The sequence below is a fragment of the Zootoca vivipara genome, chromosome 4 (assembly GCF_965207765.1).
Source record: "Zootoca vivipara chromosome 4, rZooViv2.hap1.1, whole genome shotgun sequence".
Lineage (NCBI taxonomy): Eukaryota > Metazoa > Chordata > Lepidosauria > Squamata > Lacertidae > Zootoca > Zootoca vivipara.
In genome coordinates, this window is record NC_142587.1 from 30212028 (window position 1) to 30226929 (window position 14902).

General features: G+C 42.0%; 2 protein-coding genes across 3 annotated transcripts; one reads left to right on the forward strand and one right to left on the reverse strand.

The window, feature by feature from the left end:
- The first annotated feature begins 952 nt into the window (after positions 1 to 952).
- TXNDC9 (thioredoxin domain containing 9) lies at positions 953 to 8030 on the forward strand. Of its 2 annotated transcripts, none has more exons than XM_035115509.3 (5): positions 953 to 1053; positions 2916 to 3125; positions 4837 to 4955; positions 5704 to 5958; positions 6402 to 8030. In XM_035115509.3, exons 2-5 carry the CDS (start codon positions 2949 to 2951, stop codon positions 6517 to 6519), a joined length of 669 nt encoding a protein of 222 aa, XP_034971400.3. In that variant the 5' UTR covers positions 953 to 1053; positions 2916 to 2948; the 3' UTR covers positions 6520 to 8030. The 2 variants fall into 2 exon arrangements, with proteins under 2 accessions (XP_034971400.3, XP_088524791.1); XM_088668665.1 differs by having other exon boundaries at positions 2942 to 3125.
- A 2316-nt stretch (positions 8031 to 10346) lies between these two features.
- On the reverse strand, positions 10347 to 14821 carry MRPL30 (mitochondrial ribosomal protein L30). Its single transcript, XM_035115510.3, has 5 exons — positions 14720 to 14821; positions 13970 to 14053; positions 12710 to 12856; positions 10926 to 10999; positions 10347 to 10823 (listed from the first exon to the last, which is right to left on the reverse strand). Exons 1-5 carry the CDS (start codon positions 14780 to 14782, stop codon positions 10688 to 10690), a joined length of 504 nt encoding a protein of 167 aa, XP_034971401.1. The 5' UTR covers positions 14783 to 14821; the 3' UTR covers positions 10347 to 10687.
- Between the last annotated feature and the right edge of the window lie 81 nt (positions 14822 to 14902).

A 14902-nucleotide genomic window follows, 5' to 3' on the forward strand; every position in this document is an offset into this window, starting at 1 on the left:
AGGAAAGATGCGTGTAAAAGGGATGGGGTGACATTTAGCTATCACTGGACACGTTCGAAATAGTATTTTATAATGAATTAAACTTCACCGCCTCTATGCCTTTCTATATTGCTTGCATGGTCTCATTTTTAATTCATTTCTCATGCTGCAGCTAACTTTAAAATAAAAAACCCGAACAGGAAACAGCAGACACAGAAATCGCTAGATATTTATTATATAATGTTATCATGTATGCAGATTGTTTATTTTAATGACTGCCCAAGGCTATATTAACTCGGAAGCAAGTGTCTCTGAGCTCAGTGAAACTGGAGTTTTTATCCAGATAAACAGGGCTGCAGTTTATAACTTCTGACAGGTTTAAACAATGGACCAATAAAGCGACTGCAGCATAGCGTGCCTAGGCATCAGCAGCCCCTTCCAACTCATGTAAGGCTTATTTTATTTACTAGATTTCTGAATAGACCTGCGCGGGGATTGTACTGGTAACAACTCAGTCGCTACCGCATTTACTCAGAAATAAGACCCACGCATGATTCATCGGCTTTATTGCCTAGTGAGCAACCATTCCGCTCTGCACGTAAGAGAGCCACGCCTTTCTAGAGCCCAGCCGGAAGCGCAAGGCATTCTGGGCCTTGTAGTTTATGGCGCTCACGGCACTGCAGCGACCACTGTATACTGGTAGCAGTTTTCGCTGGCCCAGGTAGTGCCCCCTTAGTTCAGAAATCGTTGCTTCGTGGGGCAGTAACAGCCGGTGTGGCCTTTCCTCGACAAAAACAACCCCGACGCGCCATCTCCGAACGTTACCATAGCGACTGATCCCAATTTTAAAAACAACCCGAAGAGCACCTGAGCAAACGTGCTTCAAGCGGTGACGTGCTGCGCATGCGTAACAACGGCCGCGGACTCTGACGATTAATGCCTGCGCCAACAATAGAGTTTCCGGGTGCCTCGCACTCCCTTAAGACGCAGGCGTAAGCGGTCGGCCGGTAGCGGAGTCCGTGGAGAGGCCTGGGAGGCTGTTTTTCGGGCGCTAATTTGCCTCAGGCTTCCGCAGTGAGTATAAGAGCGGGACAATAAAGACCCATTTGTGTTTACACGCGCAGTACGTTTAGGTGCGGCAGCTGCGCTTCCTTCCAAGTCCCGTACTGGGAGTGCGATCTGTGCAGCCCGCCTGAGCAGGCCGTGCTATTCTGTGGGTGGGCGTATCTTTTTGAGTTGCCGGGGCTGTCGTCGTCGTCCTCCCTCCTTCCCCCCACCCCCACCCCTTCGAATGATTTCTAATGACAAAAGGACTCAGCTGGCCCTGCTCGTCCCGTGGCTGCCTTTTCTGTGATAGGGAAAGCAGCAGGGGATCATAGAATTTTGGAAGAGACTCCAAGGGCCATCTAGTGCTAGTCCAATCCCCTTGCAATGCAGGAATTTCAGCTAAAGCATCCATGACTGATGGTCACCCACACTCTGCCTAAAAAAAACCTTCAGAGGAAGGAGAGCCCGCCGCCACCTCTCGTGGGAGTCTGTTCCACTGCTGAACAGCTCTTACTGTTAGAAAGTTTTTTTCCCTGATCTTTAGTCTGAGTCTTGGTTCAAGTCCTACCCTCCAGAGCAGGAGAAAACTAGCATGCTGTCTCCTCCATGTGACAGCCCTTAAGATATTTGAAGATGGCTATCATATCTCCTCTCAGTCTCTTTTCCAGGCTAAACATACCCAGCTCCTTCAAGCGCTCCTCATAAGGCTTAGTTTCCAGACCCTTGATCATCTTGGTTGCCCTCCTCTGCACATGTTCCAGCTTGTCAACATCCTTCTTAAATTGTGGTGCCCAGCATTGGATACAGTATTCCAGATGTGGTCTGACTAAGGCAGAATAGAGTGGTACTACGGTATTAACTTCCCTTGATCTGGACACTATACTTCTGTTGATGCAGCCTAGAGACACAATAAAGGGGAATGGCCTTTGCCTTGGCTGCAATGCACTCTCTGTAAACTGATTTTGAGCCAGGGGGTGCCAACTTGGATGGAATATTGGGGAGGGGAGGGAGTAAGCCCCGCCCCACATAATTGATCACATGACATCACACACACAGCATTTGAATGGCAATGCCCATCAATTTGGGGGGGGTGGCCCTTCAGATATTGCAGGGCTGAATGGGCCTTTGACCCTAGGAGTTGGCTCCTATGTATTAAGCAGACTTTGTTGTTAATCTTATGTAAGTAGCTCCGGATCCCTGTTTAGCTGAGGAGTGGGGTAAAAATGTTTTAAAGCAGTAAAATAAAACTAGCTGCTGCAAAATGGGCAGGTGCCTAGAGACAATGCATTTCCGTAATGGCTAATAAAGTTGAGGTTTCTACAGTGCAATGTAGCAAGTCTTATTAGCCAGCAATATATTATGTCAACTTCAAAGCAAAGTAACATCAAAGTTCGATTGGTTTGCTTTCAACTTTGCATATTACTAATACAGACATAGTTTTATGGAGCATATAAGGATACAAACATTTTGTGAGCCCATCTGTCACTTTCAACAGAAGAACTACAGAGGGGGGAAACCACCCAGAAATGGGTTAAAAGGAGGAAAGCGGAATAGGCTGTACTGTACTGTCTTTGTCCCTCTTCCGCAGAGTGGGTCAAGATAAAACTGCCAAAGATGCTAGAAGAGACTGTATACAAGTGTTTAAATGCTAATTCCTGGAGTCTCCAAGCCGAGATAGGTGAACTAGAATACTTGGTCTCAAAGGATGGCGCTGATATTGTGGACATAACAGAAACCTTGTGGAATGAAGAGAATCGGGGACATGGTTATCTCTGGATATAAAAGGACAACCTGGAGGTGGTGTTGCTCTAGGGAATAAATGCATGAAAAGTGGAGCTTTGATATCATATTTCATCCAAGTCTGATTTAAAATATACTCTGTTTTACAGGTTTAATGTGTGTGCCACTTATTTAGGAAGAAAATGTCGTCTGAAATGTTTTCAAAAGCTCTGGAGGCTCAGTTGCTTCAGACAACAAAGATTGTAGAAGAACAACTTGATGCTGAGATTAAAAAACTAGACAATGTGGATGATGATGAATTAGAAATCCTAAAGCAAAAAAGGCTTGAAGGCTTGAAGAAAGCCCAGCAACAGAAACAGGTAAGTTTCTTATAGTGGTGTTAACTGTTTAATATTAGTTGTTGTTTTAATAGCTGTATCAAATTCACTCTCTTAGCAACAGCCCTGTAAGATACACCACTATTTCCCTACTGCAGGTGAGAATGAAGCTGATAGAATACTAGCTTGCCTAAAGCTGCAAAGTGAGTTTATGGATGAAGTGAGATTTGAAGTAGCTCACACTCATGCAGTCCAATCCCACTCATACTCCACTCCAGAAGAATTAAATGTTATATAGTGGTGCCTCGCTAGACGAATGCCCTGCTAGACGAAAATTCTGCTTAACGAAAGGATTTTCTGATCAGAGGTTGCCTCGCTATATGACGAGGTTTTCTATGGCCACCGCTTCGTCTTGCGAAAGTGGCCATAAAAACCTCCGATCAGAAAATCGGGGCATTCATCTAGCGAAAGGGGAACACCGCCACCTCCCGTCTGCCTCCCCCGACACGGAAGGCAAGTTCAGAGACGTCCGAAGTTGCCTTACATGTCGGGGGAGGCGGGCGGGAGGCGGTGGTGGTCTCCCTAGCCCTCCCTAGGTGGGGGACACCTAGCCCTTCGCTGAGAAGGGCGGGCTAGGTGTCCCCCGCTTGCGTTCCCTGAGAAGGCACCCGGCTTTCTCGGCGAAGGCAAGTGGAAACCTATCCCACCCGCTTGTCTTCGCCGAGAAAGCGCCCGGCTTTCTCAGGGAACGCAAGCGGGGGACACCTAGCCCGCCCGCTTGCGTTCCCTGAGAAAGCCGAGTGTCGGAGGCGGCGGGAGAAGGTGTTCCCCCCCACCGCCTCCCGCCCCGCACCCCCGGCACAGAACGCAACTTCGGGCGTCTCCGAAGTTGCGTTCCATGTCGGGGGAGGCAGGCGCTGCGGGGGGCTTTTTGCCATTTGCCTTCCCCGAGCCAAGGGGGAGGCAAACTGCGAAAAGCCCCCGGCCGCAGTGCCACACTTCGGCTCTGGCACTGGCTTGGCGGCGGTGGGGGAAAGGCTCAGGATCGTTCCTTTGCCTTTCCCCCACCCCTCCCGACAGAGCCGGATCCGACGAAGCTTCTGAAGCTTTGCCCGATCCGGCTCTGTCATTGGCAGCAGCGGCGCTTGCTCTCTTGGCTCAGGGAAGCGCCTGCCTGCCTTCCCCGAGCCAAGAGAGCAAGCGCCGCCGCCGCCACCAGTTCCCCCGGAGCCCATAGGAACGCATTAATTGACTTTTAATGCATTCCTATGGGAAACGGTGCCTCGCTATACGAAATTTTCGTAGGACGAATTGAGTCCTGGAACGAATTAATTTCGTCTAGCGAGGCACCACTGTAAATACTGTGTTCTTTATTTGTCACTATGTTACACAGCTTGTTGAAACTTCCATCACATCCATTGGTGTGACACTGTATATGCTGCTGGACAATTGTTAACGTCACCACCTGATATATTTAAATATATATATAAGGTTAGGAATTGGCAGAGAAGCTGATGTTTAATGTTTTCTAATATTTGCACCCATTTATCTTGCATGAGCAGGTAATATATGAAACTTTCTTTGGCCATGAAATTTAATTTTTCAGATTTGTTGGCATTAGTAATTACAGAATAACTGGTGGAATTATGAATATTCCTGATGCTACATAACATTTCAGGGAATGCTTTACCTCTTATGACAACGCAAAAATACTTAACTTCAAACGTCTAACATTTTATATTCTTATAAACAGGAATGGCTTTCAAATGGGCATGGGGAATATGTGGAAATCCCCAGTGAGAGAGATTTTTTTGAACAAGTGAAAAGGAGCAATAAAGTCGTCTGCCATTTTTACAAAGATACAAGTTTCAGGTATACTAAACTCCTTAGAACACAAATACTTACCAAAATAGGTTGACTGTCAAACAAATAGCAGAAGCTTTGTTTAGAAAACAGTCTATAGTGTCCCTGCTGTTATCGATCCACACCCATCTGTTGTCAACTAAGTATAAAAAGCCCTATTCACTGATGAAACTTTCCTTTCCTTAGTGAGCACATGGCATGCTTACAGAGTCATGGGTAACAAGTACTTGCTGCTATCTTGTATCCTTGATATACTTACCTAGTGTTAACTACAGTCCTAAACATGTTTATTCAGAAGCAAGAGCTTTCTGAGAGTAGGAGCTGATCGACAGTGGAACAGACTCCCATGAGAAGTGTGATTTCAATAGATCTTAAAAATGCAAACCCAAGTGTGCATTATAGCCATAATTATTCATATTGTATATTGAGTATAGTTGGCTGGGCAGATTAATGCTTGAAATATTGATTATAGCCTCGACATGGCTGCTAAAGTCTTTAGAAACAGCATTGTCCTTCAGATCCACTGCTTTATATTTTTACTATGTCCACTCCCTAGTATCAAGGGAAAAGGGAATGGGGAACTTGGTAAAACTACCTTTTGAGTTAAATAATTAATAACTTACATGCTAACATTATGACCATTGTAATAACAAACTTACTGACAGGTCAAATGCGTATATTTTCATAATAAATTACTCATTTGCGATTTCTACATTTCATCACTGTAAAGCACTTTGTTTTATTTTCTGTTCCTCAGATGCCTGATATTAGATAAGCATCTAACAGTACTGGCAAAAAAGCACATTGAGACCAGGTTTATCAAATTAAATGCTGAAAAATCTCCATTCCTGTGTGAGAGACTTCGCATTAAAGTACTTCCCACACTAGCACTTGTAAAAGATGGCAAAACACAGGATTACGTGGTTGGTTTTACTGATCTTGGTAATACAGATGACTTCACCACAGAGACCTTAGAATGGCGATTAGGTTGTGCAGATATAATCAACTACAGGTAAATAAAATTATCTCTTTTGTTTTTTAATGTAGCTGGTGCAATATTAAAGGTACTTAAAGCATAGAAAATCAAGAAGGGAATCACTTTTAAAAATAATGAACTGTTGTTTCTGCCTTCCAACTTCCACAAGAAATTGTGGAAGGTATTTCTGAACGTGTAATACACTTGGTAGGTTACTTACACCTTTACTTCACGAAGAATGAGCTAAGTCCCGTCTCTTTTTTGTAATGTTGTTCTAGTGAAGGATTCAGGAAGCAGAGTGTGTTTCCCGTCTGCTGTAGTGAGAAAACTACTCTGCTTCAAGCAGTTGTGCTCCAAAATAACAGAATCTGGCATTGTGCTTTGCAAGACATACTATAAAATGCAGGTGTTGCTTTTGTGGTGTTTCTTTTTAATAATCGATTCACATACAGTATTGAAAGAACTTTTTCCCCTTTTAGTGGCAACTTGATGGACCCCCCTTTCCAGAGCCAAAAGAAGTTTGGAACCACTTTCACAAAGATGGATAAGAAAACAATCAGAGGGAAGAAATATGATTCAGATTCTGATGATGATTAGATATCATGATTCAGATGTTTGTAAATCATCTTTTCTTTGAAGCTTAATACATTTCTAGGAATGTTTTATAAAGCTGTTTGTTTTCAGTACATTTGCATATAATGCTCATTTTCTAAAACAGTTTTATACAACTCATGAAAAGAAACTGAATATTTTTTTTCGCTTGGGGTGACATTTCTAGGTGAAAAATCTGCCCTCTTTTGAACTGCGTCACATGAGACATGACTTTAAAGCATTTTGTTAATTATAAAAATTCTCTTTAAACTACATTTTAAGTACTTCATTTGTCAATTGAAATATTAATGAAGGACTTCTGTCAAGAATTGTCATAAAACTATTCCAGAAGTAGTACATTAATAAAACTGTCGCTTGTCTGACTATGCCATGTGTATGACATGGTATTGCCTAACTTAACATTGCACTGCATATTATGAAACCATCTTAGCCTCTTTAAAAGAATTAAGTCTACCAGTTGTGTACACTGCACGTTAAAGCTGAATCAGCAGGCAAATAGCACATGGCAAAACTATATTGAACTGGAGTACAGACTAGATTTTTTTATTTTAAAAAAATCGGAGTGAAAATTGGTGTTTGCTTTTTCTCTTGATGTGAATGCAGTTTAATACAATTTATTGCACTGTTGTTCTTCAGTAATAGGCTTATTTTCCAAGAGAATCTCTTTCGTCTAGGAATACTAAAATTCCCTTGGGAATCTGTGACAGTCTAGCTCCTAGGTAGGTGAATGAGCTTTTCCTTTGTACTTGTAAATGACCACAGTTGCCAAAAAGTTGAAGTATATCTACATTTGGGGGTGTTGAGATAAAGCCCAATTGGTTCAGGAAATAAGAGAGCCTTGCCTGTGAATCTCTACTTGTGGCAAATAAAGAGTCAACTCATTTGAAAGAAAATTGCTTTCTCTTCTATCAGAGAGAAGTGAGCAATGTTGCAGCATGCTTACTGAATCAGCATGAAGTCACCAGTGTTAAGTTGATAGTTGTGTGCACAAGTCTTGGTTCAGTAGCTGCTTTCTCCGTTTTTCCTTTTGAGGGAGGTGAGGAAACTGCCTCAGTGAGGGGTGAGTGGACATATTGAATATCCACTATTAACAGGCACACCTTATCTCAGTGGAATGCATAGCTGTGCCCCAACATTGCTGGCTTCTCTCTGCTGATAGAAGTAATGGGCAAGCTATTTCTAGAAGTTATAAAAGGAGCATTTCCTATGAAGATCCAAAAGGAAGGGGTAATGAGAAGGATTTATCTAAGATGGGTTGAAGGCAGGTAAAAGAGGGGAGGAGGGTTTCAGTGTAGTGTTTTGAGTCTACTGGATAGGCATAGTTGGTAGGCAGAGTTTCTGTGTCCCAGCAAATTCTGGGTATTAGCTGCCACAGGAGGTGTAAAACCGATCTGGCTCTTTTGCACAGTAGGTCAGCAATATTTTTCTCTTAACTAAGTCAGTTGTGTTTTTTTTTAACGTTTATGTAAAAGAAAATAAAATTATTTGAATTCTAAGGGCTAAGTGCCTGTGTATGTTTTTGCTCAGCCTGCTTTATTCCTTAGGGGAGTGTTGCTAAGCTTTTTTCACTGAGGCACACTAGTACACCACAGAAAGCCGGGGAGGGGGGGGTCTGAATTTTCCAAGCCACTATGCTCGATATGTTCACAGAAATAGGGCTGCAGCAATACTGAATGGGGCCTTCCTGATCCAAACGGCACCAGCCCTATTTCTGATACTGTATATGGACAGTGATGACACTCAGGACCGGGTAAGGACAGATGATTTCTTGATGAAGCCTGACAGGTACGGGACACTGCTACATCCAAAATATCACAGTCCCATCCTCAAGCCCCGACTGGCCCCTTCCAAAGTTGCAAGGAGGATGTCGTGACTCCTGCCTGTTTTCTGTGGAGGAAACATTCGGAAATGATAACTGCACACCAACAATGCAATCTGAAGTGGTTACAGGTTCTACTGCCTTGCTGCATGTGAAGTGTAGAATGGTGTTGTAGTGGATGTAGAAATGATGAGAAGAAATTACATTTAAGCTGCCTGTCATTTCCTCATTGTAAATTCCTGTGAAACCTGTAGATCAGGTATCCCCAAACTGCGGCCCTCCAGATCTTTTGGCCTACAACTTCCATGATCCCTAGCTAACAGGACCAGTGGTCGGGGAAGATGGGAATTGTAGTCCAAAACATCTGGAGGGCCGAAGTTTGGGGATGCCTGCTGTAGATGTTCTAAGGCAGATGGGGGGAGGTAAAACGAATGACCCAAACTACTAGCAATCACCAGCCTGGCTTGGCTTGTTAACACGAGCTTAATCCAGGGGTTGTGTTTGGGAGTTTAATTCCCCCCACCTTGATGAATTCTAACACGTATTGGACCCAGGAATTCAGGGTGTCTTGCACTCCATGAACTCGTAACAGTAATGAATATTTGCTGAGGTCATATCTCACTTGAAGACTGCAAAAGCAATTCACTTTATCAGATAAGTTACCATATTGACAGATTACACATGGAAACACGGGCAGCTCATCACAAAGATAACCAAATGTTCGAGTCTCTACTACTCACTGATGCTTTTATTTTTAGCCATCATGGCTAACTGCTAATGCAGTCATCTCCAACTGATAGCCTCCAGATGTTTCGCACTACAACTTCCATCAGCCCCAGCCAACAGATGTTGGGGAAGTTTGAGCTTCTTTTAAAGATCTTTATGTCAGGGGCTAACAAATGACAATGAACTCTTTTGCAAGTTTTAGAAAGTGTTTCCTTTCGTCTACTCTGAAGTTAATGCTAATCAGTTTATTGATCTCAAGATGTAACACTTAAAAACTCCTTAATTACATACCTCCTAATTTCATCTCTTGCCTTGTCTCCATACAGCTGTTTGTGTACACCAAAAAGACCAGCTGGTTTGAAGGCAGATGTGCCAACATTTGTTAATTTAAGTTGCTGTTTTGCCTGGTAGTATTTCCAGGGATAGTCTATTGATTAATACCAAACTTGGCTTTTGATTACTCTAGCACTGAACACATTTCAGCAAGGTTCTACTATGACTCAATTATCTCTCCCAAGGTGTTTCAGCCCATTTAGACTGTGTATAAAACATTAGCACAAAAGAATCTTATCAGCCATTCGCACTAATCCAGTCTGCATGTAATAGGGGGGGGGGGACCCTACAGTAAATTAACATGTGCACAATGTTGGTAAATTCATTGCTCAAAAGTTCCCAGTCATTCTTCCCATGCTCCTGCTGCTGCCATGAGGAAAGAAACCTGAGGCAAGATTTTGTGTTGCATGCAAACCAACACTCATGATTTGTTTTCCTCAAACTGCAGTGGTCAAGCCAAGAACCAACCTTGACTTCCATTCTTGGTTTATGAAACAGAAAGCCAGTCTCTGATTTATTTCCTTCACAGCACAGCAACAGCAACAAGGACTTTTATGAACTTTTGCATGCACTGAAGTCATGCAGTGTATTAGACAAACTGTTACAGGGAACCAAGTTTCTTCTGGAGTTTATAAAGAATTCCTCATTGAAAAGAAAAATGAAGAGAGTTTGTCCATGCACTGAGTTTCTCCTACAGTATACTGCTGAATAGTACTGGGTTGGTTTAGGGTACACTTTCTATTAAACATAGAATAATGAGGCCATGCTTCAGGCTACAAACCAAATCCCCTTTATGTTCAGAGCTTGGTAGTGGGACAACCATCATTCTCTGCTGCTGCTTGCCTGGAGTTTAGTTTGGCCGGCCTCCCAGTGAGGTGCATCTAAAATGAGAATCCCAAAAATAAACTGGAAGCAGAAGCAAAATACAAAGGGGGAGGCAAGAAAGGCTTTTATTAATCTTACACATTTCAGACTCCATTGGTTCTTTAGGGAGTTTCTCAGCAAACAAGTCACTGTGGAAAAGTGATCCCTGGTGGGAGAAACTTTTGAGACCTACTATGGTACTACTATGGTGCTTCCAATAGGCAAACAGTAAGGAATTATGTACACATACAGTGAAGCTTGATGAAATGCTTGTATAATCAGCATTAGTACTAGCCATGTTTGATTAATCAGTCAAATAAAGCCTTGACACAGTACAAGGGATGTGTAGATAAGCTCCCCAATCAAATTTCAGTTTAAAATTACATTTATTGTACAAAATGGGACTACACATTACAAAGCATCAATCTTTTTCTGTTCCAGTTCTTTTAGACGACGGCGAATTATTAGTTCACCTTCACTGTTAATATAGGTATCAGACATTTCTTCTTCAGATGGAATTCCGTGGGGCAGCTTTAATGGCTTTATGCTATAGGAGCGGAGGAGGAAGCAGAAGAGACGAGACAAAATACATTAGTGCTGTTCTACAAAAGCCATTTTAAAATGCTTTTGCCAAGAAGAGTTAACTAACCTTATTAGATGTTTAATCACTTTCAGTTTTTCATTCACAGAAGGGATGTTTTTATGCACTCTTAGCTCATATCTCTGTAGATAAGCAGATTTTATAGAAAAGTTCAGTTTCACAGAAAAGTTCCATTTCAATCACATGATTGCATACACAAAGAGAGAGCTTGCAGTAGTATTTGGGGCAAGTATGCTATTCTTTAAATATAACTATGACAATCCTGCATTACTTCAGGGGTAGCCAATGTGATACCCTGCAGATCTAGTTGCACTCCAATTTCCATCAGCTCCAGTAAGACTAGCCAGAGGTCATGGATAACAGGTCTTATCCTTGATAACAACATCTGGTTGTTGTTATTGCATTACTTGGTGATTTATATTATTCGCTAACATATTGCCCTTCGTTCTGTGGGAGCCTAAAGAGGTTAATCCATTCATGAAGATTTAATAAAAATACAGAAGGTGTTATCCAATGTTAGCGATACTCAGAGTAGGAGCACTGAAAGAAATACTCATTGATTTCAAAGTGTTTATCCTGAGTATCACTAATATTGGATAGCACCCTATGCCAATGAAAGGTATAGTTTAAGAACCAAAGATTAATACAGGGGGAAATATCAATATTATACTTCATCTCTTCTTGTCATCCTCTAATAAAAAAAATAATGGTTCAGGGGGAAATACATATAGTATAATTCATTTTTAGCTCACACATATTTTAGTACAGGATCATTTCTGCTAAAGTTCATGGAGCACTGTATATGTGCTACCATATTTAGAATGTCAAAATTCTGCTAAATAGCAACCACTTAGATAAAGGGGTGAAACAAGATGAATTAACTGACTGCTAAAAATTATGATTGGATCTCTACACCCCTACTCATTAAGGGAGAACCACACTCAAAACCAGGCTTTCATGTGTAGATTCCTTTACAGTACTTAATCAGGGACAATGCTTGCCAACTGCTGCTGCTTATATGCACTGAGGTAAAATATTCAGGTGCAACGCATCTACCTGTCTTGCATGGCAGAATGTGAATGTACATTCCCACATGCTCTCAGGCAACTGGTTGCACAACCAACTATACCTAGTATGGCTTTGAAACTGCTTTTTCATGGATATCTAACAGGTGATTTACAAGCTGAAAACAGGATAACGAAGAAAGGATCTACTACACAGAAATGAAATGCCTCAGCTGGGTTTTTGGAAAGTTGCTAGGCAACCTCCACCCCGCTCTCCCAGGTTGTTTCAGCTGCCCACCCGCCACCCAAAGATAAACAGAAGCTGCTATGAGTGTGCACTTCTGGGCTCCCCTCTCCTCCCAATATAGAAGATTTCACTTCTGCAGGATGTCAGAGCAGGCATTAGGGAGCCACTGGTGAGAGTTCTTATCTCATTCTGCTCTGCTCAGGAAAGTTTGGCTGGCGCCTTTGTTATATACCGAATATAAATTGAATATAAAGACAAGAGATATGAAACCCATTTTTAACTTTTTACTGTTAACTAATGTGGATCTTCTACAAGAAGCTGCAAAGGGACTCAGCAGATCACTGAATTTAACACCTTGCCCTTGCCCTGAGCTGAAGTTGTTCTACTCTTGATCTCTGAAAGACTGCAAACCTGTGCACATTTACCAAGGAGCAAGTCTAATCTAATATAATGGGACTTATATCTGAATAAACATGTGTAGGATTGGGCTGTATGTTTTAATGCCAGAGAGAGATAATGATTTACTGGGCTTTTCCCCTCTGAAACAGAGCGTCCCTGCAAAATGCTAATGTATTTTATACTTTTTCCAATCCAAGAAATTTGATTATCTCTTTTTCCCAATAAGGACGCCTTCTTCCACTTCTGACTCTGGTCACAAGGTGCAGTTTATGGGGCTGCTGTGGATCACCCCCATATTTTTCATGATCACCAGGCCGCGGCTGAAATACCTAAAATAAATTCAACAAAAGCAGGCTTCAGTAATACAGTTATCAGTAGTTGAATAGTATACTATATCAGTAGTTGTAAAGAGGCAATTTGTAGCAAAGTAGTTGAAGACAGCAGAGGAATAAGTCTGTATCAATACTTTTTTTTAGCAGAAATGATCCTGTACTAAAATATGTGTGAGCTAAAAAGGAATGAATTATACTATTTGTATTTTTACCTGAATCATTTAATTTTTATCAGAGGATGACAAGAAGAGATGAAGTATAATATTGGTATTTTCCTCTGTATTAATCTTTGGTTCTTAAACTATACCTTTGGTATAGGGTGCTATCCAATATTAATGATACTCAGGATAGAACCTTTGAAATCAATGGACTTGATTATTGCTTTCAGTGTTCCTACTCTGAGTATCACTAACATTGGACACTCCTTCATTGCAGGTTTCTAAAGAGAGGTTGGATGGCCATCTGCCAGCGATTCTTCAGCTCTGATTCCTGCATTGCACAGAGTTGGACTTGTTGACCCCTGGGATCTCTTCCAACTCTACAATTCTGTGATTCTATGTGTAGCACATCTACATTTAAATTCTTTGTACACTTACCTGGGGGTTAAGCCCCACTGAACACAATGAAACTTACTTCTGAGTAACATGCATGTAAATGCACTGTAAACAGTAGAACATGAACCTGAATAAGTGTTTTGTTTTGTTTTTACAAGAGTTTGATATGTGAATACATGTGGTTAAAGCAGACATACCGATCAATGATTCTTGGAATATCTCATATAATACAGTAGTTGTATGACATTTTACAATTTAGCTTTGAGATGCTTCTTCCCAAAAGGTATGAGATGCTAACTATCAGTAGCTCCACTGTATTGTTTACTTTTCTCTCTTTTTATCCTTTTGCTTGTTCTATTTGCCCTTTTTCAAGGTCTATAACTGCTTTCTCTACTTATAATAATAATAATCTCACTGTATACAAGTTGTACAAGTGACAATAAAGTACTTCAATTCAATTCAATGTAACAAAATGAAATAAAGACATATTTCATGAAAATAAATAAGTGAAAGAAAATGAGATATTAATTCTGCATCCCCACAACACAAAGCTTACCGATTCGGGAATTCTTGACCTTGTAAATTTCTGCCTGATCCACACCCTCCAGGTGATTGGTTCCACTTTGTATTTTGCAAGACTCTGGAGCAGGAAGGAAAGACAATTCTTTATTGCATACAAGCTATAATCTACTAATTCCTTTATCATTTTTTTGTTCTTCAAGTGCACTCAAACACTTCCAATACTAATAGCAAGCAAATGCACAATTGCTGACATTATTATTGTTGTTAGATGCTAGTATGACATTTTTTGTTTCTTGTTTTACTCTGCTTTTTTAAAAAGTCAGGTTATCAAACATTTTTTTTCTTCCAATGCAATATGATGAAGGGGGGGGACAGTTAATGAAATGAGAGGTCATATGGGGTCATGCCCCATATACATAGCCTATATATTTGGATAGCGTTCTCCCTGGAGAGAGGGGGAAGAGAAATGACACCTTGCAGATGTTCAGAAGCACAGCCGTGCTATTTACTACCAACATTTTCCAAAATCAAAACCTAGCATTAGCACCATCAGATCTGGGGGGGGGGGGGGCAAATGGCGGCCGCCAACGCTGAGGAATACGGAGAACCTGAAGCATTCATAGAACCACAGAACTGGAAGGGATCCCGGGGTTCATCATTCAATCTAGCCCAACCCCCTGCAATGCAGGAATCTTCACTAAATAATACACCACGGGGCCAAAGTGCGGTTATCGACGCGCAGGACAGCACACTGGACTCGCCCCCCTTTCCCCGCGTCCCTCACCTGCCAAGCAGCAAAAGGGCTTCCGCCCGCAACTCTACCCAGCAACGCGCCCAACGCCGCCATGTTCCAACACCGCCACCGGCCTCATTCCCCCAGAGTCCTAAGCGAGGCAAGGACGTCTCTCGGCTCGACCAATCACCGTCAGCGTCGCGTCCTCGTGGTCCTCATCTCCGCTCGCCGGGA

What these genes read in the sequence shown, in the direction of transcription:
- TXNDC9 (XM_035115509.3), top strand. Translation starts at nt 2,949, where the DNA reads ATGTCGTCTGAAATGTTTTCAAAAGCTCTGGAGGCTCAGTTGCTTCAG. An exon ending in TACAAAGATACAAGTTTCAG is followed by an intron (nt 4,956 to 5,703) that starts GTATACTAAACT and finishes TCTGTTCCTCAG; the next exon opens with ATGCCTGATATTAGATAAGC. An exon ending in GCAGATATAATCAACTACAG is followed by an intron (nt 5,959 to 6,401) that starts GTAAATAAAATT and finishes TTCCCCTTTTAG; the next exon opens with TGGCAACTTGATGGACCCCC.
- MRPL30 (XM_035115510.3), bottom strand. Translation starts at nt 14,782, where the DNA reads ATGGCGGCGTTGGGCGCGTTGCTGGGTAGAGTTGCGGGCGGAAGCCCT. An exon ending in GCCCTTTTGCTGCTTGGCAG is followed by an intron (nt 14,054 to 14,719) that starts GTGAGGGACGCG and finishes TTCCTGCTCCAG; the next exon opens with AGTCTTGCAAAATACAAAGT. An exon ending in AATTTCTTGGATTGGAAAAA is followed by an intron (nt 11,000 to 12,709) that starts GTATAAAATACA and finishes GCTTATCTACAG; the next exon opens with AGATATGAGCTAAGAGTGCA.